This window comes from Excalfactoria chinensis, chromosome 1 (assembly GCF_039878825.1).
Source record: "Excalfactoria chinensis isolate bCotChi1 chromosome 1, bCotChi1.hap2, whole genome shotgun sequence".
NCBI classification, from domain to species: Eukaryota; Metazoa; Chordata; class Aves; order Galliformes; family Phasianidae; genus Excalfactoria; species Excalfactoria chinensis.
In genome coordinates this window covers 117,037,010-117,063,341 of record NC_092825.1, presented here as the reverse complement: position 1 = coordinate 117,063,341, position 26,332 = coordinate 117,037,010, and the positions used below count along the sequence as shown (strand labels likewise).

Sequence of the window (26,332 nt, the reverse complement as noted above, 5' to 3'; positions counted from 1 at the left end):
GATTAAATATCACGGGGATACTGTTATTGAACTCTGTGTTGCAAGCACAGTCTCATTCTTACTTCTAAGAAAGAGTAATACAGAAATGACGTGCCTTTAGTGTTCCCGTTGGTAGCTCCTATGGTTGGTTGAGGGTAGACTTACGCTCCAGGGGCTGCTGTAAAGCCCCAAATGTCTCACAAACAACTTTTGACAACAGTGTGGCATTTGTTTAGGTTGTCTTCCTTTTACAGTGGATTGGTGAGGGTCTGATTTCTGAACAAGTACATGGGTGGCAGAGGAATTGGTTTTTATGTTCCTCTGCAGATATATTATCAGGGATGAAGAAATGCTGTAAATAAGTATGGACTATGAGAAGAACCAAGAATTTAAATGAGATGCTTCCAGTACATTAAATATCCAAGTGGTAAGCATAGGGGGTATAGAATGGGGAATAAATAATCAGGTAATAAAAATGGATTATTTATTGTGTTATATGAGTATTTAAAGATAGGGACTCAGTGCTTGTTGCAGTGGCTTCTTTTGAGGGTGACATAGAATTTATCTCCAGATTCATATGTATGAAATTCAAATTTTTACGTCCCCATGGAGTGAAATGTGGAAGTTCCAAATTGCAGTCAGTGGAAACTTAGACAAAATGGGTAGAAAGTCTGCAAATTCACATGACTACTTTATAATAGAACTGAATCTATCTCTTTAGTGAGAGCCTGCATACCAGAGCTCCTTCTTGAAATACCTACTTCAGAGTTTCTTCTGGGCCTCTCCATATAATGAGTGCAAGCCCGAATTGGTGTCTCTACAGAGTCACAGAAGTGGAAGAATTTCAGAGGATGACAAAGAGAATGTCAAAGTGTGTGAAACCCATTGCTGCAAGAGTGAGAAAGTGGCAGGTGTCCATGATACCTTTGTTAACACCAGTGTCAACCGGTGAAAATGAAAACAGTGGAACAAGAGCTACCATGCTTTAAAAATAAATGAATTCAGTGCCTTCCCTTCCTGTCTAGTAAGGGATTTGGCTGACCTAGGTAAGAGGAATGGGTGTGTGGTGTCAACTCAGATGGTTTTGCACTACTCTTCACCCTTCTCCTAACTGGAAGGGAAAAAGATAAATTGTGAAAGCAAGGAAGTGTTTATAAACTCTGCATTATGGCTTCTCCGCCTAGCTTCTTTGAACTCCAGTCCCAAGGAAGGGGTCAACCCGAATTCATCAGTCCAGGCCTATGTGTGGGGATCATGCAGCAAGGATACCTGCCACCTGAGCTTTCAGGAAGCAGGACTTGAAGGGTCAACTCCCATAGTGTTATGACAAAGACTATCCAGGTTTCTGCCTTCTTCGAAACATTAGGGGGAAAAAAATGGAAAGTTTCAAGGCCGCTACTGTTTTTAATCATGGTTTGAAACTTGTTAGCAGATTAGGGGTTCTGGGGCAAGGGAGTGTAGACTACTCCTGCCATTAAGTAGATCTGACTCTGTGTCCAACTTGGTTCCTAAGTAAAAAAGAATATTTTGTATCCTCTGTCTGCAGAGAAGGATGGACATAAACACAGACTCTGTCCTTGCAATGTGTAGGCATGGTATTCCTATGTAGCAAGTGTTATGCCTTAGTAGACGCTAAGTACACTAAATAAAGTTGGGACATTGCATTTTAGTTAAGTGCTCTCTTATATTTGCCCAAGGAGTACCTGAAGCAGGCAGGTTTTGTCCCATCTATCAGTTTTGCTGCCATGTGGCCTCCTGTGAGGCCATGGAGGAGGCAGGGATGAACCCAAGTGAAAAGCTAGCTACTAGTTTTAAGGTGGTCTAGTTTACTTGTGTCAGCACAGGAGCAATTGTGATGTGAAGTAGGACTGATTACAGGAGGGTGGGAATGCTGCTTTGTGTCAGTGCTTTTTGTGTTGTTTGAAAATTGCAGCCTGGGAGCTTCCTTTTCACCACTGCAGGGAAACATTACGTTTGTAAGAAAATTTACAGGCTTGGGCCTGTAAAGTGGTTTAATTAAATAGTCTGTCAGGATTTTTGTAGCAAAGATCTATTGAGAGGAATCTCCAGTTTCTAATTTAGAAAATAAGCTCTGGGCATGCTTATTGTCTGGATCTGTGAATACTAGTTTATGTTTTGTTTTCAGTTCTCCATAAGATTTAAATATTTGATTTTTTAAAAATTCTTTAAAAAAAAATCACATTCCTTTCTGCTTTTGATTTTAGGCTATCTAAGATGGCATTGACAGTAGGATCTAATAGTAGACTTCGGATATTGAAACTGTTCTAGTTTTGATTTTTCACTCCCTGCTTGCACCGTTATTTATGCTGAGTATGTTCTGAATGTTGTATAAGTTGCATACTGCTAATGTCAAGTACGGAAGACTTGATGTATTAACATGGTTTTCAGCCATGCCTCAGGCATGGAGTAGCAAAGAGGCTGACCTTAAGTCCTTTGCTGTGGTGCAGCTATTATATTCTTTGTATGACGCTGCCTCCACACGGCACATTGATTCCTTATGTGCTACTTGAAGTATGTAATGAATTGATTGTTCAGTGTGAAGCAGTTCAAAGTGATCTGTTTTTCTACTGTAACTACAAGATAGGAGAGGAAGGGCTGATGCAATGCCGTAGATATTGCTGCCTTGCTTTTAGAACTCTGCCGGCATGATACTGGCTTAGGCTCTTTCAGTGAAGTTATCTGCCTAAGAGCTGTCCAGTGGCACATGCTGCAGCAGCAGGTGTGATTGCAGAGAGCAGGGATGGTGATGGACAGCAAGCAGTGACAAAGCTGGGATGGATCTTCCTACAGAGGCAGGCTTGATTGAGTAGAAGTTGTATTTCTTTATCTTTCCATTCTTGGGAAACATCTGTCAGAGACCTGGGCTGTTTTTGTGTGTTCCTCCTTCTCCGCCTGTGAGGAAAGGAATGGCAAGTGGTGATCAGAGAGCTGAGGCATTTATCCAAGATCGTGTGCAGGGTTTGTACTGGAATCTCCTGATGGTCTTCCTCAACAGTGAGCCTGCCCTCCCCCCCCACCCGGCTTAAAGCCTGCCAAAATGGCTTTGTGCTCTTCCGGGTGAAATGTCTGGCCTTCTTACGGTTTCCTACAAGAAGCTTTGATGTTCCTTCAAGCACTGATCTCTTCCTTGCCATCTTTTGCCTCTAGCAATGTCCATTGAACAGAATCCTCGCAGACAAACAGAATAATATTCAACAAGTGTGTTGAATAATGGGTTTTGTCTTGTTTTTTTGAGGCTGTACTGTTTGAGATGCTGGGAATCACCACTGCTAATCACCTTTGAGTTTCTTGTATGCTGGAACAGAAAAAAATCTTGTTTTATTGATGTGACATGAGTGTGGATTATTGAATTGTACAAACAGCTATAACAAGCATTCTGTTGGATATTTGTTTTTCCCCCACCTTTAGCTGCTCCAATACTCATCTAATACCGTATCTTAGGTGTGTTCAGGTAGACAGACAGGTGAATGCAATCAAATGCTGATTTCTTTCCCACTGATTATAAGACCATCTGGAGGACTAGAAAAAATATGTCTGTATCTGTAGATAAGTAAGGCCGTTAGTACCCATCATGATATGAAAGCTTCTGTCATCAATAGCAATTCAAGGGCTCAAGGGAGGTTTTCAGGGGAATTAAATTTACTTTAAAATCCGCTGAAGTTATAATTCATACAAAGATGAGCCCTTAGTTTGAATGCAGACAGAAGTAGTATTGATCATCACTACTGTTGCGGACTCCTACACATTCTATTGTCACTGAAGTTCGATGTGCTTTACACAGGAATTTAAATGTGTCCCTGTGCCCTTTTTTCAGATGGAGTAACTGACACGGGGGTTGTAAAATGTATTTTAATTAATTTGAAAATACTAAATGTATGGGTATGCCTTTGTAATCCAGATAAGATATGTTACTTTCTACTTTTTTTTTAGCCAACTGCAATATTTCAGGTCCAAAACAATCTTAAGTGTAGTTTGAATTCTAGGGAGATAGTTAAGCTGTCAGGTTGTAGGATGGCTCGTTTTGTCCCTCAGTCAAGTATAAGGAGAAGCATGAATGCTGAAGCTTAACTTCCCACGAATCTGTATGAGAAACTGTTGAAAATACTTATCTTCAAACCTTGTTTTCTTACTTTAGATTCCTGTTTTTTAATTAATTCCTTTGATCAGGAATGGGTTAGTTACCTCTATCCAAGGCAGTGTAGCGTATTTGACATTTATGTGTTCCGCTCACCGTGAGTAACTGTCATTTTATTAAGATTTCTCTCATGTTCAAATATTAGACTTAGGCCCTGTCCTATGGCAAATAGCAGTGTTTGAATATGCTAACAGAAATGTTTTTCTACTCCTAGAAGAAAGAGTACTTAATGTAATTGGTAAATCAGATGATATCTAGCTCTTCATTGTAATGCTCTACTTTACATGTAAATTATGTTTTGAAGCACCCTATCTGTTCTCAGTAGTGATTAATCCTTGAAATAAAGAGGGAGGGGGAGCAGCTAGTTTGTTTTTAATGATGCATTCCTCCTTTGGGAAAGATTAACTATGTACAACTTTGTTGAGTTTAGCAATTTGCAATGAATTGTTGAGTTCTCCACAGAGACCAATTCTGTTCTTCCACAAATGCGTTCACCAGGTTATATTACCTTCTGTTCTTCTACAGGAATGAAATTCTTACATCTCTATCTAGGATAATAGATAATATGTTCATTGCTAGTATTTGAATTTAACATAAATATAGAAAGAAAAACTAAGCAGTAATATATTTCATTGGTAGATCAAAGAGAGGGAGAATGTGGCTATTTCAGATTTTAGGTTGTAGTTGCTATCCATGACTTGATCAATTCTGCTGACAGACTTATTTGTTGCCTTCTGTTCCTGTAAGTCCCACAACAAAAAATATGTGGTAAAATCTAGCTTAATTCTTGCAAGTGAGGGGCAAAATCCCTGTATGAATGTTTGGATTTCCTATGGGAATCTGTGGAGGATTCTTGCTAAGTACCTTTTTTTTTTTTTTGTGTGTGTGTGTATGGAGTCAGTAAATTGCACTGCATAGAATTTATCAGACCTGTGGAGAAATACTCTCATTTTAGAGAGCTGTTGTATTACTCTGAGTTAAGGGAACTCTGAAAGCTGCTGCTTTATTTGAGGTGGCCTGATGTGGTGCATGCTTGGTAGTGGGATATTAGCGGAAAGTGCTTGAGCAGTGATACGTGACTGTGTGCTCAGAGATACTGCAGCCTTTCAGACGTCATCTGGAGGAAGGGATTACTGGATAGTGATCAAGTGCAACAACATTTGCATGCTGAATCAGTTTAGTATCTGTACACAAACAAATGCATGGCAGTCTTTCATTCTGTCATAGGAAGCAACAGTGCTAGCAGTGAGAACAGGTGCTGGTACCAGTCCCTGGGCATTTGAACAGGAGATGACAATGAGTGGAAATGCTCCTACTTCTCTGTGCTGGAAACTACTACAAATGAGTATTGTGTCTTTGGGACTGACAACGTGTAACAACTTTCAACTGCAAAATGTTTAGGCTTGAAGACCTTTGGAAGTGGTCTTCTCCTTTCCACTTTCTCAAAGAATATTACAGATCTGAGTAGGCCTGCTGGCCTGCTTTTGCTTGCCTGAATTCTGACTGTTTTTTTTTTCACAACTTTGAAAATATTGAGATGTTGAGCTAATGACATGAAATAAATAGATGTAAAGAATAAATACAACAGACAAGTCACACATTCTTTTCTTTCTTCCCTCCAATTGCAGCCACAGGAACAAGTCTTCAGGCTGGCCTCATCCATCAGGGACCTGGAGCTTGAACCAGGGGACACCTTATGGATGGGAGATGATGGCAAACAGAGATGGAAGGGACTACTTCATCAAGTAAGCCGGTAGTGGGAGCTGTGCACACCATAGCATGGTGTTACAGCACTGACAATACTTGGGACCCTAATTGCAATTTCAGCCTTATACAGTTCTTGTTTCACTGCTTTGTTTTATTGCAAACTGATAGCTTTGACTGTATTTCACTGAGCCTTGTCTTTTATTAAGCAGTGTTTTGGTACTTGGTTATTTAATTTACCCAAGCAAACACTGATATAAGGACCTGTAATTCACTGAAGAATTGCAACAAATGTCATTAACAAAAAATAGAAATAAAAATGCCATGTTTAAAGAGTGAGTTAAATGGTCAGTTTTGACTAGAATTAACTACTCTCCTCCATTTCTGCCGTGTGAGCACTTGTAGCTTGTCTAATATTTTCATTATACTAGTAACAAGAAGATGCTTATTTTGATCCTATATAGTTACTATTCTAATTCTTAGGTTACCTATAGTCTTTTTACTCTGGATCTAAAGATTGACAAAATAAATGTCAGTACGATTTTATCATAAACAAAATTGGGTTTCCTTTTCCCAGTAAATTATTCTTAAAATTACTTAAATGGCTTGGATAAAATGCAGTTTGCTCTTCGAGTACTTTTCTGTGTCTTTGGAAGTTCTTTGCTAAGAAAAGGAGGCAATAAGTTAGCAGAATGACAGCTTGATGCTGCAGCATTAGTTACTTTCACTTATATATCATTTTAAAGTCAGTGTGTAGATGCTGCTCATATGAAGGGATGTTTGTTGTTGACTTTTTTTCCCCAATTATTAATCCATTGTTATGTTTATCATTTGGATTAGAAACTCGCAAATGCTTTAAAATTTCCTACTTGAGAGTTCCATCTCTTCCTTTTAGCATAGTAAAAGAATCAGACTTGCTTAAACTTAAACCATTAAAGCATCCTAAATTTCCTCATTATCTTTAATCAAAAATTATTCCACAGGGTAAGATCCCTTTTCTTTTCCTTTGCATTCCTCCCCCATTTGCCCAGTGTGTGCCTTGTCTTCCCTAGAAGCAATTACTATTGGAGCCAAAGCAGTATTTGTAGCTGTATGGTAACCTGAAGGCAACCAAGGTAAGGCTTTCAGGGTTTAGGGAAATTTCAAACATGTCCAAATTGAAGCAAGTTGTCCATGTTAATGAGGGCTCAAAGCTGACTTTGAAATGCTTCATTCTTTCTGTTAGAAGTATTTTGCTCTGCTTGTCTGTAAGAAACCTGGTGCAGTGCTGGGCAATGTGGTGCTGAGTGCCATGCACAATGTAGCTATATTAGCATAGATTTTCTGCCTGAACTAATTAGGCTTGTCAAGAAGCATAGGAGAGCCTCAAAAGCACTGTGCTGATGGGACTGTGCTACTTCTGTTACTCTAATTACTGAGGGAACCTGCACCACTACAAATTGCAAACGTAGACATGAGTAACTGCGAACTGCCTGAAGTGCAGTAGGTCTTTCTCAGTATTGGAAACTACTCTTCAGGGGCTTAGATTTTTTTCTGTAGAATTTAATTGTGTTCTCCCCTGCCTGACTGAGAATCATTTGAACAATAATATCCAGCTTATGAGGACAGGCGCCACATTGGATTCTTCCTCTTTTCTCACTGGTAACATAATGGGATACTCCACTAGGCTAACTATAAGCAGCTGTGGCTTACAGAATGCAAAGCATTAATTATCATTAATTCTGTAATTTGTGAGCATTTTCTAACATGTAAATGATAATGATCATTTTGTTTGGGTTTTCGGATTGCCTTTTAGTACCTTGATGTGCCATAACCCTCTCTTAAATGGAGAAAAAATGAGTCTAGGAACAAGATTCCAAAACAGGCAGTGCCAAATGATACCAGAAGCAGTATCAGATTTTGTTGTTGTTGTTGTTACTTTGGTTTTGCTTTCAGTTTGTTTCTGGTTTTGTTTTTTTGTGTTGCTGCAAGGTGCTTGCTCAGAATTTGCTTTGAGACCCTAGGCTTCCATTTATCTCTGAATATAGACTGCACGTACGAATCAGAATTACTGACAAGATCTTAGCCTGGGTTTTCAAAAAGAATTTCATAAAAAAGCATGGATTTAGCAAAATGACATTTGCTGTAGTTCATTTTCAGGGTGACCTTGATATTGATAACAAAAAAAAAAACCCTCTGCCTCTGAACCCGCTTCTTACAGTCTGTGAATTTTCTAGGGGCAGGGGAAACTCATAAGCTTGATGGCAACTGTCACTGGATGAATTACATGTTTTATGCTTAAAATATGTAACAGAAGCAATGTAATACAAACATTACATATATTATGTGTTATTATTTCAGAAATTGAACAGAATGAGTTGTGCTCTTTCACATATTTCAAGTGTTCTAACACCAGTAACTGCTGTAAAAATACAACATACTTTAGAGTTAAATCCTTCCTGAACTTCAGATGTGAGGATTTTTGAGAAAGCAAGAATCTTCCTACCTATCCAGTTGGTTGACCTTCACTCTAAAAATGAAAACTGATGTGAGAAAAACTTTTTCTCAGGAAAGCTCTTCTTTGACTTGCTAACTACAGCTGTACTGAAATAGTCACTTTTTCACCAAGCAGAGAAGGTCTAATTGCTAACCTCTGTTTTATCTAAACTTTTCAGACCTAATTCCAGGTCAGGTCTGTGGGTATAAGTGTTTATAAGTGTTTATTACCTTGTCGCTTGAGACCATTTCTTCTCATGGTATCTCGTTTTGGCCTAGATCATGCTAAAGAAGCCTTACTTGCTTTGCAGATACCTTCTAGAAGAGCTACCCAATTATCTAGGTGTTACCTTTTTCTTATGTTCTTCATACATTTCTTTTTTTCTTTTAGTTCTCTTTCCAAAACTTAACAGAATCAAAACAATGGATCCTTGTGCTGCAAAATAGGTTGTAGTACAGCAGTAGTGAGGGACTAAGGGATGGTTTGTATTGCAAAGCACAGGTATGGGATTGCATCTGAACATTCATATCCTAGGCAAGGACATTAATCAAAGTATATTCAAATAACAAAGAAAGATTGTAGGATGGCTATTTTCTGTGAAACTGGCATTATTATGAGAATAAAGCTTCTCAAGGTTTGAATGATGAAACAGCCCAGTTTGGAACTGACCTCAAAAGAAAAAGTGAGCCTAGATGAGATCACCTAGAACCCTGTGCAGTCACATCTTGAAAACCTTCAGTGATGGAGATTCCACCACATCCTTGGGGAGGTTGTTCCAGTCAGTGTCTGTTCTCACTCTGAAAAAATTCATTCTGATAGCAAGACAGAGCCTTGTTTAGTGCAGCTTGAATCCATTGTCCCTTATCATCTCCATGTGGCCCACTGTGAAGAGACATCCTCTGTCCTTTTTGTAGCAAGCTTTCAAGTGTTGAATAGGATGCTGATGTCCCTTCATGGGTGTAAAGACCTACCTCCTGCAGTCTTTCATCAGAGTACTGCTTCTCCAGCCTTTTGAACAACTTCCTGGGTCTCATTTGGACCCTTTCCTATTTGTCCACATCTTTTTTTTTTTTGGATTGCATGGGCACAGTGCTCTAATTGTGATCTGACAAGAGCTGAGTAGTGTGGGATGATCACATCTCTGTCTCTGCTGATAAAGCTCCCATAGGTGCAGCCCAGGGCGCAATTTGCATTCCATGATTGCTGCTGACTGCTGTTCAGCTGTGGTCCCCCAGGGCCTCCAGGTCTTTTCCAGCAAGACAGCTCCCAGCCACACAGATCTCTGCCTGTACTGGCTCTTTGGATGCGTTGTCCCAGGAGCAGGGCCTGGCTCCTGTCTTTGTTAAGCTTCACACCACTCTTGCTTGCCCATTCCTTCAACCTGGCCAAGTCTCTCTCTAAGACGGCTCTCCCTTCTAATGTTAAGTAGACTGGGAGACTAGGAAGAACTCCTTTTCTGTACAAAGAATTGGAAGGGAAATTTTTATTTACATTAATATCCAGGGAAGGAGCCAAGGATGTAAAATTCTAGTTTCTATGCTATCACATATTTCTGTGTGTTACAGTTGCTCATTTAGTAATGTCCAGAATCCCCAAGCGTAGCCTGTACAAAGCCAAGAATTTATCAGGCTTGCAGTGTCTCTTGAGATCTGTTTGGGGATTTAGCATCAAATTTGTACCCATTTAAATTACCTTATGGCAGTGTGTTGCAGTTGTCTGTATTGAAAGCTGATGTACAGTTTTGTTAGTAAGGCTGAACATATTCCAACTGTAATGAAGTCATACTATCTGAAAAACAGGAGCTGTCATTGCAGCCTCTAATTATTTGGCTAAAGAAAAGCCCTATTTGGTTTTCAAAACAACTACTTTTGCTACCACTAAATGAAACTATGTAAATGAAAACGGTATTAAGTTCTCTTCCCTTTTTCTTTTGCCTCTGGATTTTAGGAATGAAATAGTGAGATGACTGTTGACAGTTATGTCAATAAAGGAAGAGGAAAGATCAGTGAGATAGCATATCAGATTGTCTCCAAGGGTTTTTATAGCCACACAGATTAACAAATTGCATCACATTAAGGGAGAAAAAGCAATTCAGATCCTCTGCTTGGTTTTGATTAAAGCTGTATAAACCAGGTATTATAACAAAGAAATGTGCACACGAGTTCTAGGCAAGCAAATAACATAATTCATAGCAACATTAACTGCTTTTTAGTTAAATAATTTACTTAGTGCCATAAGTACGTATCCATTCAGCTGCAAGTAGACATACTGTAATTTTGAAATTGTGGGAGGAATAGACAATCCAGGAGAATCTCTATGTGAAATGAGAAGTAATTATATAGTGTCAGTGGAAAGGCTTTAAGGCGAGAATGTGAAGAGATGTTTATTCTTTCTGCTGACGCAAATTTGGTTTCTTTCAAACCTATGAAAGCCTCTATGGCCTGCGCTGATCAGTGGGACTCCCTGTGCCAGGCAGCACTAAGGTAAAACTGTGAGAAGAGTCTTTTATCACAGTGTTTTGGAATGTCACTATCAATTCATTATCTCTCTGTACAAATGGCACAACTGGGGTCATTTTGAAAACCTCTAAAATGCTTTTCTTCAGTTGAGGCCATGCTAAATTAAAGTTTCAAAATTTCACTTATTCTCTTTAAACTTGCCACTTTTATTTGAGATAGCTCTATGAGATAAGTAGTTCATTTTAGTACGAGAGAAGAGCAGTCATCTTGTATTTATCCAGCATATTTCTGTACAGCACGGGCTGTATTAAGCTAGACTTTCAATGTAAAATACTTTGCAGTGTATACATAAACATTTTCTAAACATTTATTACCCATACTGTGTGGTATATAGCAATGACAAATTTCTTCAATGCTAATACAAGCATGAATCTTAATAAGAATGTATTTGGCATGATTGGAGGCTTCAGGGGGATATGCAAAGCGGGAGCACTTTGGCTGGTTTTGTCCATTTTGTTTAGCCTCTTGGCAATTTCAGCTTGCCTAAGTTTCCACTGCTGTGATCTTACCGATTGTCTGACCTGCACAGTTTCACCCTTCCCCTTGTGTCAGTTTTAATGCTCATCGGACCTGGAGAGGAATTGATAGAGGGAAATAAACTGGCAGAAACTAATAAAAAAATCAATCCTGCGGATAAAGCAGTGAATTTTATGTCAGTTTAACCTCAGCCAGTTTTATGCACGGTCAGATAGAGTTGTGGGATAATTGAGAATGGAAGAAACCTCTGGAAAGCAGAAGGTTCAACCTGCTACTCATTGCGTGGCAAATGCCATAAGGTGACCCAATGAAATACCTGACTGATATGAAGAAAGGGTGACAACAGGATTGTGTTGCCTTAAGCTGCCCTGCAATGGCACTTCAAGGCACAGGCTGAAGTAACGTTTGCTGCCATGGAAAGTCATGACCATTTTGTTCCTATTTAACTCCTGAGGTATTCAGTCTTTTGATATTTTTGTGGATCTATCATTCAAATAATTCTTGTTGTTTTTGTATGATGTGGTTGCTGTGCCAGTTGGAATATGGCAGTACATATTTTGATATCTTTGGGTGCCTGCTGGTGCTTTTTACTGGTGGTTTTGTTTTTAGTAACTTTCAGGCTTCTTCCAGATGTCTCTGAAAACATTTTTTTGCTTTGGATACATTATTTTTCAGATAATGTTATTTGCTCCATGAATTCAGGATTGTGAAATCATTGCATTTTGGTTGTCCTTGCTTGGCCAAATTCGTCATTGACAAAGTTACTATGAAATTCTTGTATGACAACTTTTGTCCTATCCGTAAACTGGAGGTGACATGTTTGTGTTCTTTATTAGCCAGTGCAGCTCACACTATCTCAAAGCATGCACTGTACAATATTTCTTTATCATAGAGTCATAGTATCATTAGGGTTGGCAAAGACTACTAAGATCATCTAGTCCAACCACAAAGACATAATTGGGTGTTCTCCTATAGTCAAATACTTACCTATTTATTCAGTTTGTATCTCACTCTTCCACTGTTTGCTCTGCATCAAAGAGGAAATTCATCCACATTTTCTGAACGGTGAAGTTCTTCAATATGTGTTGCATGCATCCTGTCTGGCAGCCACTCCTCCCTGTACACACCGTTCCCAGAGCTGGCCAGCAGTGAGGGATGACAGAACACAGTCATTGATAATATTAATGACAGTATCAATCAAGCATCCTGCTTATTAAGGACGCTAATTTATACCAGATGCAAAAACGAGGCTCACAGCAGGCTAATCAATTTACTTCAAAATAAATAAGCACAGAAGAGGATCAGTTCAAACCATTTACTTACTCTTTTTTTTTCCCCTACCTAATCACTCATCCAACCTTCTTCTACATAAGTCTGCAGGTTGTATGTGCTTGCTGGCCCTTTATCAGAGTATTCTCTGGGGTTTGCTCTATTAGAACAGTTATGCAAACAGAGCATGTGCCATGTAGTGGAAGCCTCGATTGTGGTTACAGGGTTGTTCATCTACCTGGGTTTTGAAAAGGCCGCTGATATTTGTATCTGAGGTCTACCTTTAGTACATGAGACTGTACTAAGTGCTTTGTCCCACAGAAGCCACCTTCTAGCCTGTAAGTATTATGCTACAGCACTTTGCTAAATACAAGGCATTCATTCAGCTCTAGATACAAATATATGTATATAGATTGGATTGGCTGCAGGATTTCTATGACATTTGCAAAAAAATGAGCAGCATCACTGCTACTGTTCTGTCCCCCCAGGCTGGTATGAGAGCATCTACATTTAGGCAAGGTGTCAGAAAGAGGGCTTGTTTCCTTCTCAGTCTATTTTAGACTGGTGATGTGGATGCAGCTGTCCGCATCCCAGGGTAATGCCTTGATCCCAAGGCTGACTGCAGGCTGCCTCTCTGAGCATCTCCTCTCCCAGGTGAGAGGCTGAGCAAACAGGCAGTGGCATCGCACTCTCTGGCCCACTTATTCCCACAGCCTTAAAAGGGACATCCAATGAGATTGAATGGCAGTCAGTCTAACAATGATAAAAATAGTGCAACCTATATAATTAGCAAATATAACTCCTAGCTACAGGTTACAGTAAAATCTAAAATGCTTAGTAGGATTCAAAACAGGATTAGAAATGTACATTTGTAATGAGTCCTCCACTGTTAAATTACATAGGATTTTAAAAAAATATTAGAGCAGATGGAAATTCTTATGTTTCAGACAAGCAGGTGAGTCAGCTGCTGACTGCCTAAGGCTGGGACGAAACTTCCTGTATTAATCAGGTTATTCTATAATTACAAGGTTTCTTGCACCTTCCTCTGAAGCGGTTACTGTCAGAGAAAGCATACCGGACCAGGTGGACAACAGGTCTGATTGGTATGGTGATTCTTATTTTTTTCTTTATTTTTGTATTCCTTTGTTAGTTATATGGGCTGTTGATATGAATAGTGTGCTATGAAAGAAAGAGCGTTACTCTGCTCCTTTCGGGTTGCTTTCTGTTGCTTAGGGTTTGACCTGCTCAAGGACAGGAGTGTTTGATGGAAGGGGCAGTGGGGAGAGATGAGAAGAGCAGCAGCAGGAATGGGTGTCCACAAGCCGCTGTTTAAAGCAAACCTGAATAATTAGAAAGGAGAGTTATTATACGGTAAGCTGCTTGTGTCAGTGGTCTGCCTAAGACAACTTAGGCACATGCTGAATAAGAAATCATTGTGAAATCAGCTCAACCGTCCGAAAAGAGATGATGTTTTAACAGTTGCCCTTCCTTCATGAGGAACTGTTGCTCTAGTCATAAATAGGGCAGGCATACAAATGACGGACAAAATGATATTGACTGGGATAAGTCATTTCTTTAATGGAGGGAATAATGACAAGGAGATGCTGGTCTGTGGGGTAATTTTATTTTAACTGGAGCAAGGAAGAATAGAGGCTTCATTGCGCTGCCAGGCAGCTGCACCTAAACCAGTTCATGTGCAGTGACTTGGGACCCAGCTGCAGCATCACAGCTCAGTTTGTGTGTGCTAGCTTGTCCTTTCCAAATCCCCTGTGCACACACAGGCAATGATCCCTTGCTGAATTGAGAGGATACCTCTTACAGAAAAGGTGAGGAGAGCTGTGCAAAAAGGTATGCATGAAGATGGAACTGCTTAGAAGAGATGCCTTTGTCCAGTCACTATCCTTTGCCTTGAGTAGCCTGAATGTAATTGTACCAAAGGAGATAGGGCTGAACATCTTCCTGAGTCCAGGGAGCTCTCTGCAACAACCTGAAAGGAGGTTGCAATGAGATGGTGATCAGTCTCTTCTCCTGGGTAACAATGATAGGATGAGAGGAAATGGCCTCAAGTTATGACAGAGAGGTTCAGGATATTAGGAAAAAATTCTTCTCAGAAAAAGTGGTGAGACAGTGGCACAGGCTGCCCAGGGGGATGGTGGAGTCACCGTACCTGGAGCTGTTCAAGAAATGTGGCCCCAAGGGATAATGTTAGTGGGCATGGTGTGATGGACTGACAGTTGGATCTTGGGGGTATTTTCCAACCTTAATGATTCCAGAATACTAAAAAACACGAAAAAGAAACGGTATCCTGACCCAGGTTCACCATGTTCAAAGCTGAGAGGGCAAAATAATCAGTTCTCTTCTGAATTCACATGCTTCTAGGCAGAGGTATCTTTTGGCATAACAGTATCTCGTCTGTGCATTGCACACAAAAGTGCATCTGTGTAAGAATTACATCAGAACTCTAAGCTACCAGTGCTGGGAGAGTTAAAATGAATTAATTCTTGCATGAGAATGAGAACCCAAGTTAGAGTCTCCTTTTCAAATACCTCTTCTGTCAAACAAAGTAGAGTTTGTATGGGAGACTAGTAGTGCTTTTAAGAAACAAATAGTTCATATCTCAGGTCACAGTCTGGTAATTTCAGTTATGCAAACAAAGAGACTCTGCATTTGAGTTTTCGTAGATTCTCCATCCCTGGAAACGCTCAAGGCCAGGTTGGATGGGGCCCTGGGCAGCCTGAGCTGGTAGGGAGCAGCTCTGCCCACAGCAGGAGTTGGGGCTGGGTGGGCTTTGAGGTCCCTTCCTGTGCAAGCCATTCTGTGATTCTAGGAGAGGGATAGAACTACAGTAGTTAACAGTCTGTTTAAAACTATAACAGAAACTCTCCAAACACTGAAAAGGTAGTATGATATTGCAGGCTGTATGTTGGGGCCTTGGTGGCTACAACCGTGAAAAAAATAAATGAGGTAAAGCTGTGCAGTATGGATGGAACTGGGACCTTTGCTGTAGAGGCTGGGTGAAATTCCCCAGCATTAAGAAGAAAATGTGCTGGAGGTTGGTTAGAGTAGAAAAAGAGGGTGAGGATTGTCACAGTATTTTGTTGCTGCTGTTTGAAAGCTACAGTGGAAGTAGACCAGTTCCTCACAACATACATACAGAATTTAAATCAAGTTATCAAATACGTTATGTCATGCCAGGAAATATCGTATTGATGATTTGATGTCTTTCCAGCAGTCAGTAGAATACTGAACTGCATATTGAGGCATATAGACGCCAGCAATGAACAAGCTGTATTTTTCCTTTGGTTTCATTTCTGTCAAATTAATATATTCACAATATTCTATAAAGAAAATCAAATATAAGCTTACTGTATTCTTATCTGGGTTGCTATTGTGGAACAGCGAGGTAATTTGTTTTAGCGTGGCAAGTTGATGTTACCAACAAAAGCTCACTGAATTTTGATTCTCATTTAGGTTTTAATTGCCCTTTTTGCAATAACGTTCTGCTTAATTACACTCAAAATGCTCAGCTTCCAAATATAATGCTAAAAATCCTCATATTATGTATGTTGTCATATATATAAGATTAAGGTGAAGGAATAGTTTAAGTGAACTCAAATTAATCCAGTCACTGACGGCCGTATGACTCACTGCAATATTTTGAAAGCCATTTATCTAATGTTCACTGCTATCCTACACAGTTCCACAGAAGAACTTCAATTTAAAATAAACCAATCAAACTGTGCGGCTGTTCAATTAAATATCACCATGGTAACGGGGATTAAGCGCGCAAGGTAAAGACATGCTGACAGTGCAGAGATTATTTCAAGTTTCTTACTTTTCCCACAGTAGCCAAATGAATTTACATTTTCTGTATCGAACACTGGGAGACAAAATGAAGGAGATGGAAATACTTGCATGGCATTTTGGGACTTCAAAGATGATTTTCCCGACAGAGGAAGTAATTAGCTGGAATTACAAATAGGAACTCAGCAGACAGATAGGGATAAGTGTTTGCTCGTGGGATTTGTTTAGAATCTCATAATTAAAACCTGGTGAGGCTAATTATTTATGATACAAATAGCTTGAAAAAAAACATTCCTAGGGTTTACAAAATTAAACAGAAAAATGGCACTGCTTTACTTATAATTTTTAAGTGAACTTCCTGCTGCCTTTTTGTGTGATGAGGAGACGTGGTCATTTGCAGCTCTGCCATTGAGTAAAATTTCTAATGTGTAATATCCTTATTAAGTTATAGTGCAAATAGATACAGTGGTATTCAGTGAAGACACAGTGATGTATTAATCAATCCTAACATATTTCTTCTTGCCTCTGGCTCTATTCTTAGCTTTTTATGTGTATATATGAAAAACATTGGGAGTGCAAATTTGCTGGCATTTGGAGTTTTCAGCTTTCAGTTACATTTTAGGGTTGCTCTTTTCCTCTTCTCTTCCTCTTCTCTCTTTTTCAGATTGTCTTTTCATTTCAATGTACAAGAGCTATTCTGATCATGGTGGGATTGTCTCTTATTTCTACATAAGGCTGAAATACCTAGTTTAAATCAGGATTGTTAATCACTACCTTTTGTTGATCAGGAAGTGCTCAGTGTGGTGGGGATGTTCTTAGTCGTGGGCCCTTTGTCCAAGAAATATGTGCCAGTGTTCTTGGGCTTTGCTGACTTTCTGTGAGATCTAACGCATGGGGACATTTTCTGTCACACTGTTCTGTCAGCCTGTGAGAAATGAGACCCCCGTGTGTGCCCCCAGTGGCGCACGGTGTTAGAACCACCACTTGCAACACCAGAGACCCGGGGTTCGAATCCCCCCTGTGGCGCAAGTGATAGAAGTGCCACTCTGCTACACTAGAGGGCTCGAATCCCGAGAGTTGGACTCAATGATCTCTAAGGTCCCTTTCAACTCACACGATACTATGATACTATGAAGTGGAGCCGATCTGCCTTAAATGTGCAAATTATCTGCATCTGTTCATCCTGTAGGCAGATGTAGCCTCAGTACTGCCTCTGTTATCTGAATATCTGGTCAGTATTTTGAGCTCACAAGAGCTGCTCTTGAGAGCACACCGTGTCCTTCCATTGGTGCATACCATTGGTGAGGCGCTGGAACAGGCTGCCCAGAGAGGCTGTGGATGCCCCATTCCTGGAGTTGTTCCAGGCAGAGATGGATGGGGTCCTGGGCAGCCTGGTCTAGTATCAGATCTGAAGGTTTGCAGCCCTGCCTGTGGCAAGGGGTTTGGAACTTGATCATTCTTGGCATTTCTTCCAACTGAAGCAATTTGAGGATTCTGTGATATGATATAGATGATCTGTGGTTAGTTTGAGGATCCTGTCATTCTTACCTTGTTATGATGGGTTTTCCACACTTGTAGAGCAGACTTCGTGCTTGAAAAATATTTTAGGGGACCAACTGGAGCTTTTCTGTGGAAATCAGAACTTGCCAACCATGTCTGCTTTTCATTGTCTGCATTTTGTTTAGTTTTGATTATGAGTCTATGCATTCTTTGAAGCTCTTAGCTCTATTCATTTCAGTACGTCTCTCTGTATTAACAGGTGTTTTAGCTGTGCTCTTACAAAAAGACATTGCTTCAGTTTTACTAGTTGTCTGATGCCGGGGACTTTCAGCTTTAAAGGAAGTTAAAATATTTTTCTTTGGATATTTAGATGTTTTCATTATTTTTCTTTCTTTTTTTCTTTTTTTGTTTTTGTTCTCCCTTGCCTTTCACCCTCACTCCCCCATCTTGGGATGAAAAGCTTTTGTTAAAAGATTCACAATAAATAGTGCAGTTATACCCCAAATCACTGTTTCTAAAGGAGGCGATCGATACTGAACACATTTTGTAGGAAATAGTGAGGAATGTGTCATGGTTGCATATATTCTCCATACGAATGTGCAGAAACCTTCTTCAAGTCAGCTTCTGGAATAAGTATCCAGCAAGTATAGAAAGGAGAACTAGTGAGATGATTAATTATGATATATAGGGTAAAAAAACAGTAGGTCAGAGATACATGTGAAAACTTTCATAAGAAACAACTGAGGAGATGCCAGAGACAGTTTATTAGAAGCACTGTGTTACATATAGCTGTCCCTAGGCTTGATCAGGTGGGAACAACAGAGTTTTATCTCCAGTCTAAAAAGGTACTTTCTGCTTCTCTTCCTGTTTATAATCCCTTTTTCACAGCATTTTCTTCTTGTTGCTGTTCTTATTGTTTTTGTTTAATCCAGTTAGTGCCTTGGGCTGGACAGCAGAGACTTGGAAAAAAGCCATACTGATAAAAGACATTTTGTTTTGGGCCATGAGGGGCCAATTCTGGCAGCTCATAGTAATGACATTCAAGGATTTTGTTGCATGACTCTTGTTGCCAGCATCCTATTAAAATGCATGTTCCAGCATTTTAACAGCATACCAGGGAACGATGAGCTAATGGTCTGCCCTGAAAAGGGAAGCCATAAAGAATAGCCTGACATTGTTTTTTCACCCAGAAAAGTCACAACTTTGCGGTTAAGATGTAAGAAATAGCACTTTACAAGCCTTCAGAGTTGGGTGAGGATTGTGACTGGGTCTCATAGAGTCTTAGCAGAGCTAAGGACTTTGTTCCCCGGACTGTCATCCTGTGTCTGGCCAGGAATTTCCAAAAGTAGAGTGGTACCCAGTCAGAAGGATCCACATGTCGGCATCCTCTTAGTCTGCTTAAAAACTGCCCTGTTAGTTTCCAGAAGAGAATTAATTAAAGCGAGTGCAAGCTAATGAGCACATCATAGGACCAGCTGCTTTCATGGCATGAGCCTTCAGGAATGCAGATCCTGAAGGAGGAACCCTATCACCTGAACAAGGTGTGTAATAGCTGCACAGCTGCTGTGCTAGGCTTGCCTCTGTGACTTGCATAGGCAATCCAGCTCTGCATGGTGCTGCTTGGAAAGCCTGGTCACCATTAGAAAGCATGACAGGACAAGGTTTTCTCTGGAGGGAAGCTCAACTGTGTTGGCTGCCTTCTTGCCTGTGAGCTACTTCGGCGCAGAGTGCTTGGAATCAGCTGGCTTTTCCCTGGTGTCCTCAGGGAAGAAGGATGTCACAGATCCGTGTGCTCGGAATCCAGCAGCACAAGCCAACCTGACCACAGAGCTTATTGTTACTGGAATTAGAAAGTGGATTTGATGTTTGTGCTGAAAGCTAAAGAATTGGACAGAAGGTTGCCACATAAAATTGAGGTCCTCGTTTGTTTTATGGTTATACTTAAATCAGGAGGTGCTATAATGACATTATCAGTATTGTCCATTCTGATCACTGTGCTGAGGTATGGAGAGATTAAGTGAATTGCTCGAGAGTAGACCTACTGCCACCTTCTCCCCCCTACCCCAGCCCCCTCTCAAAACTTAAGATTAACATACAAATTCTTTTCTGAACTACTGTTCAGTGACAAATGAAAAAGCTGATCAATCCCCACGTTGCCAGGCTAAGTGCTGTGCCAAATTTGATATTTTGGAGTAAATATTAATGATAGGAAAGAGAATTTACAGAGATGACAGCACCAATACTTCTGTTACATGGAAGAAAAATCTGCTGTGTGTCTGCACTGACGACCCAGTATAGCATAGGCAAGCCCTGCTGAGCTTTGAGTTACTTGGACTGCCGGCTACACCCAGGTTATTGTAAAGTTCATTGTGAACTATCTGGAAATTTATTTTGCTCCTCAAGCAGGTTTTACAGCTTGGGCTGGTCTCTCTGCTATTGCAACTATGCTGCTACTGGCATCCGACTTCACTATTTTACAGTTACTTTGATATGTCTGTGGAAGACAGCAAGCGCAGATTGCCTAGTGGCTGCATTATAGACGAACTACTGCTTATGCTAACTGCAAATTGTTGTTTTTACTGGGAAACCAAACTTGGGTCTTTGTGAAAATAAGGATTAATCTCAGTGAACCTCGAAGGGAAAAGCAGGGAAAACAAGGAGTGGTGAATTCCTTCAGACTCACCTTCATTGTGGTGGCATACAGTTGTGTGTGAGTTTAACAAACGTGTATCCATCCTCCATTTGTACAGTGATTCCTGCTGACAATAAAAAACTGTAGAAGGTGTATTATATTTTTAAGGGAGAGATTTTTAATCATGAGTTTTAAATTCTGATTGATAGTCTCAAATCGTACACGTGCAGCTTCACACTGGAGAAGAGAGGCATAATTAGCTGAATAACCACATCAGTGGAATGTACCTTCATAAGTGAAGACACTGCAAAAAAGAAATGAATGTGCAAGACAAGGTTAAAAGGACTGACCAACACAGAAACCTTCTAGAAAAGTGAGATTTGCACAAGGTGAGCCTGAGTTGTTTCTTACAAGAGTGTTATAACACCTTATAAGTGGCTCTTGAGCATCAAGGATGAACAAAGGAAGAATGGGAAACTATGTGTAGAGAACATATATTACTACAGTAAAATTCAAAATGCATCTAAGAATTAATAACAGCATCTTTCTAATGTATGTGTTCAAAATGGCAGAGGAGATGAATCTTGATTTATTGACTTAATCATCAGCTGCGAGACGCCTAAATGTTGTTTGGATGTGTCAGTGGTAAATGCAGTGTTAGAGATAGCAAAGTATTGTGGGCTAGAAGTGCTTCAGAGCAGAGGACTCAAACTGCAGCATATACAGAAAATGCAGTTAAGATGATTAGGGCAGGAAAAATGCAGTGTGTGAGAGGAGTCTAGGAGGCATAGATTGGTTTAATATAGCAAAACTAAGATCAAGAGAGAATAAACACCGGGCAAAATGAGAACTGTTCAAAACAAAACATGTGTGGCAAAGAACTAAAGAATAAGTAAATTGAAATGTTGAGAAGACCCCTGAACATTAGAGCAGTGGAGTTCATTCCCAACCTTGCAGTCATAGCTCTGGGCTGAATAATCCAAAATAATTTTATGACTGGTAGATACTTAAAGGAGGTTACAGTACATTGTAAAATAGCAAGGGATTATAGATGAAGTCCCTTCCCTTCTTTTTTATGTTTGAGTCAAGTGGCACTTATTTCTTTAGCATGTACAGGGTGAAATGTGAGCAACATGTTTGCAAACTAGACTTTAATCCTCTGCATGCCCTTGGAACCTTTTACGGATATTAATGAAACACATTTAATTATCTCCGTTAGACAGATCACTCAGGGCAATTTAGATTACCACATACAAAGTGAAATAAAAATCAGTGTTTTTAGAAAGTATGGGTAATAGAAGTACTTAAATGGGATGATATTCAGGGAGATACTATTTGACTAGGCCTTTTGGTTACTGTATAAATGCTGTTTTCTAAATGCTGTCAAAAAAATAAAAAATAAAAAATGATGAATTGTAGCTATTAAAAAAAATGCTTTCATTGAAAGAATAGGAAATGTCTTTTCCTTAAATGTTTTTATATAGCATCATCAAAATGTTTTCATTTTTTTTGGAAAACATGCATTATCATCAATCTTATTAAACTGAAAAGTACTGAAGTGGGCTGCAAATGTAAGGCCAAGTTCAATGTATCAGCAGTATTTCTTGCTGGCAGTTTTGAGATTCATACGGTTGCCCAATAAGAACAGGGATGAGTTATTAATTTCATCAGGTTATGTTGGCTGTCCTATTCTGCCCACCCACATAAAAAAGTAATTGCTGGTATCTGATCTCGTTTTTGAAGCACCGTTTAAGGAATTCATTTGCCTGTGTGAACTTCTGCATAGCTATGGTAAATATATCAAATGATGTAAGAGTTGTGACATTTTTGAGTGAGTAGATTTTTACTGCCAATAATACAAATGCTAGCACTTTGGAAATGTGCTAGTTTGACAGCTCCTCAGAGACTCAAGAAACAACAATTTGAATTCATTTAACATGTACACAGTGCAAGTTGCCAACGTCTCTGTAGCTCAGGCATTCTCCATAGTAATAAAGTTCTTTCACCGATATTTTAGTTATCATCTGTTTGGTTTTTCTGAGGGAGGGTGGTGGTAGTGGATTGGTTAGTTTCCATGTATTATTTATTTATTTACTTAGGTAGATTGACTTTTATTACATTAAAAATCAATAGCATGTTTTTGTTGGCAGTTGATACGCAACAGTTTCCTTGACCAGACCCATCAACAACATGGGATAGTGCAGCTCAGTAACAACCATCCAAGAAAGATCTTCACTTAGAGCATAGCTCAAGAAATTTAAGAAGATAATTGCTGGCAAAATGAAGTCAGACAACTGGTGACATTGGATCTTGACAAAACACTTGATTGTCATGTTCTGGAGCATATTTCACATGCTGCACTTTTTTCTAACTGTGCAGATGTCATCTGTATATGGGGGTTGGACTTAGAAACATAGAATCATAGAATTACCCAGGTTGGAAAAGACCTTGAAGATCACCAAGTCCAACCACAGCCTAACCACAGTACCCTAACTCTAACAACCCTCTGCTAAATCATATCCCTGAGCATATCTCTGACTTGATTATCTCTGGAGATCCCTTCCACCCCCTACAATTCTGTGATGTCCTTATTTTAATACAAATAATACCAGTGCTCTTGATAAGTTCTCAAACTCATATCCAATCTATTTTAAACTTATTTCAATTAAAATATCGCAACTGAAATTCTACCAGTAAACATTAGAAGTTTTAAGAGAGAATGAGTTGGTGGCCCTCTGGATCTAGAGGAATTCTTCCCATCCTGGTCTGATAGCTCAGGGCCACTGCCATTCCCCATCCACAGATCCATCTGGCAGTGAGGTTGAACTTGTTTTTACTGTACATGAACACAAGTGTGCTCTGTAGTGACAGTCTACAACAAGTCTGGTCTCCCCTTATCAGACTTTTAGCCTCTAGTCTCTCCAGTGTCTGGCTGCAGACTTGTGGTCTCTTTGGCAGCTGTATCACAGACCTGTTCTTCTACCTGTCAGCTGGTCTGGAGTGAAGATGGCTAAATCTTTCTTTCTGTGTGTGTGTGCCTTGCACGCGTGCCTTTATCCACAGTGTACATAAACACGGTCAAACAGATTTTAATCAGAAGATAGGACAAATAAGTGCTCAGCTGAATAGCCTGTCTGGACAGATGTAGCCAGAAGTTTACCTCTATAAAACAAGTCCCTTTTGATATTCTCTTCTCCTCATTTTACCAGTTTACTTACTTATCTACCTTCATCTCTCTTTTTCTGCACTCATTTCCTCCCAGTTAAGCAATGCACTCCTAATTTCTCTCCTTACTTAGTTCCACATTTGTGATATCAGTATGTAAATTGGTATTTCTTACACTGTTCTCTAGGTAACCTCAGCTTTCCCTAGTATGATGAATCCAGTCCTATCAAAGGGTCCTCAGAGTGTCCCTCCAACATGGTCACCTTTCACATCACTCTCCCCCCCCCACCTCCCTGTGAAATCCAACCAGCCCTCATGGTCCACTGCAACTTTTGTCTCTTCTCACACTATTACTTACAGCCAGCTGTTTCTCTGGGTATGCCCAGTAGTTGTTGATGGTCAGTTTGTTAATCCTCCACCTTCCTATTAAAAAACCTCCATAAACTCCCTTATGTTACTGTGTTTATTGTGTAGTTCCAAGAACAGGCAATTTCAAATTCTTTGAATAGCTATTAAACTCAGAAAAAGAATGGTGGTCAAATATGTCATAAGCTAGAAGAAAGGTTTTAACTCCTTTTCTAGTATTGTATGAATTCTAATTTGGCGTTATTATTGCATTTGAATCCTTTCTAAAAGTACTTCAGGAACTATGTTATTTTTATTTGTATGTGCTTTCTTTCCTCTTCAGGAAATGTACATGGTTATCTACTCCCAGTAATACGGATTTTTGGCAATGTTAATAATTGTCTCAGAAAACCTGGAATGAAATTACCAGGCTCTGTTTGGTTCGTACCCTCTAAAAGGTCTGCTAAATGCTACACCCCTGAGGACCCTTTTTAGTTATCTATCTGTAATGTTTGCATGCTTTCATTGACTGAAGTGAAAGTTTTTGCTCCCCTCACTTATCTGAGAGCAGATTAGTGTTCTGACAAACATCAGCCATTTCCTGGAAAAACAGAAGTTGTTTTGCCAAAGGTCCTCACAAAGTTGAGTTCCCATTCTTTGAAAAAGATGTTTGAAAGGTCACCCTTCGGCCTTTTAGCCAGAGATGTCACTTCTGATGTTGCCTTCTGCAAATTGTAGAAATTGCCATGCTAAGTAAGTACTGTGTGGAAACTGAATTCTTCAAAAGAAAGTCCATGAAGTGTGTCTGAAAATTATATGGCTGAAAAGAGGTATCCCAATAATAAATGGCCACTAGGCTTGAAAACTGCTGAGGAAACTAGGGAAATTAGTGTCTGAACACGTGAATTACTATATTCAATAAGAAATTCATTAGGAAATGGGAGAGGAGAAGGAGAAAATGGAGAAGAACTCATCTGACTGATCTGGGGAGTGGAAAGATGAAGAATGGAGCAAGTGTTGTCTGTATTATTTTTTCCTGTAACATGGTGGCATGGAGTCACAATCAAGTTCTGACCAATAATAATTCTCGCTACAGTTCTGACCCATAACAATTCTTGCTACAGTTATGCAAGATGACTTTCCTTAAGTGTTAGTTTAAATGCTGTCTGATGTTTATCATACATTTTTTTGCTTATGAATTTTCCAGAGATAGGATCTAGAATGTTAATATTTTATATTATTGAATGCTCAAAACATACGGTCAGGTGTTATAAGCAGATGTATAGTCCACATCATGAAAGCTTTTGAGTTCAGTAGTGGGACCAGATGAGTTAAAAGTTGCGATTCTTGGTAACTAAATCAAATAAAATAGTAAAATAAAATAGTGTTTACTTGTCCTGAAATACAACTATCAGTACATAGTTCCTGAGTGTTCATTTCACACTGTATTGCTAGCATTCACAGAGATCTTATTCATTTTGTAATTATGTCAGATTATATCAGAACCATTGGCAATATGAGACCACAAGACGAATGCAGATCTATTGAATAGACTACATTTGTGCTATATATTGTTGTAGACCTTTAATAATAATGTGTGAATAATGTTTCTGAATTTAGGCATCAGTCATCATAGCAAACAAAGAGCCAGATTCTCTGCCATAAGTCATCTTAGTTTCATTAATGTCAGCAGAGTCTCACTGATTTACACCAACACAGACTTGTTATATTTTACTGCCTTTCCCATGACTTGTGCTATCACAGTATTTAATGACCGCCGGGATAACAGCTGAATTTTTTTAACTGCTTCTTCTTTGTGTTTTCATTGTTTTGTCAGCCACTTGAGCTTTAAAATAGCCTTCCTTAGTTTAAATGTGGAAAAGGGGTTGGTATGGTGATGTTTGTGCACGGCTGTCACTGAGGATTTAATTTTTTTTACTTTTCAATCAGAGATAATAGTCAAAGTGTGATTAGGGGTTTCGTGCATAAGCTGGCTGCCCATAGCTTTAGCGCTTCGTTCTGTACTCAGACACACATGGATGTGCGTGAATGGAGATCCTTCTACTTTTGCAGCAAAACCAAACTGCAAATAACTGAGCACCTAATCTACTTAATTAGGCCTGCTGAATTAATCATGAGGACCTAAATGCACTTATTTTAGCTAAGTGTGCTACAGATTCATTTTGCTGGATCGAGGTCTCTTGTTACTTGTGAGGGAGGAAAATAGAAACTACCCTAAACTCAAGTATTTGAAGGTGAACTGAAACCTACTTGAGTCAGTTCAACTGGCATTTATTTTTCTTTGT

The 26,332-nt window shown here is 39.5% G+C and overlaps 1 protein-coding gene across 3 annotated transcripts in view; it reads left to right on the top strand.

Annotated features, from left to right (window-relative positions):
- FRMPD4 (FERM and PDZ domain containing 4) overlaps positions 1-26,332 on the top strand; it is a 289,619-nt gene that overhangs the window by 167,482 nt on the left and 95,805 nt on the right. For all 3 annotated transcript variants that reach the window (XM_072340063.1, XM_072340055.1, XM_072340072.1), the window contains exon 2: positions 5,764-5,880. In XM_072340063.1, the coding sequence (XP_072196164.1) occupies positions 5,764-5,880 (117 nt within the window). The remainder of the gene's footprint in view (positions 1-5,763; positions 5,881-26,332) is intronic.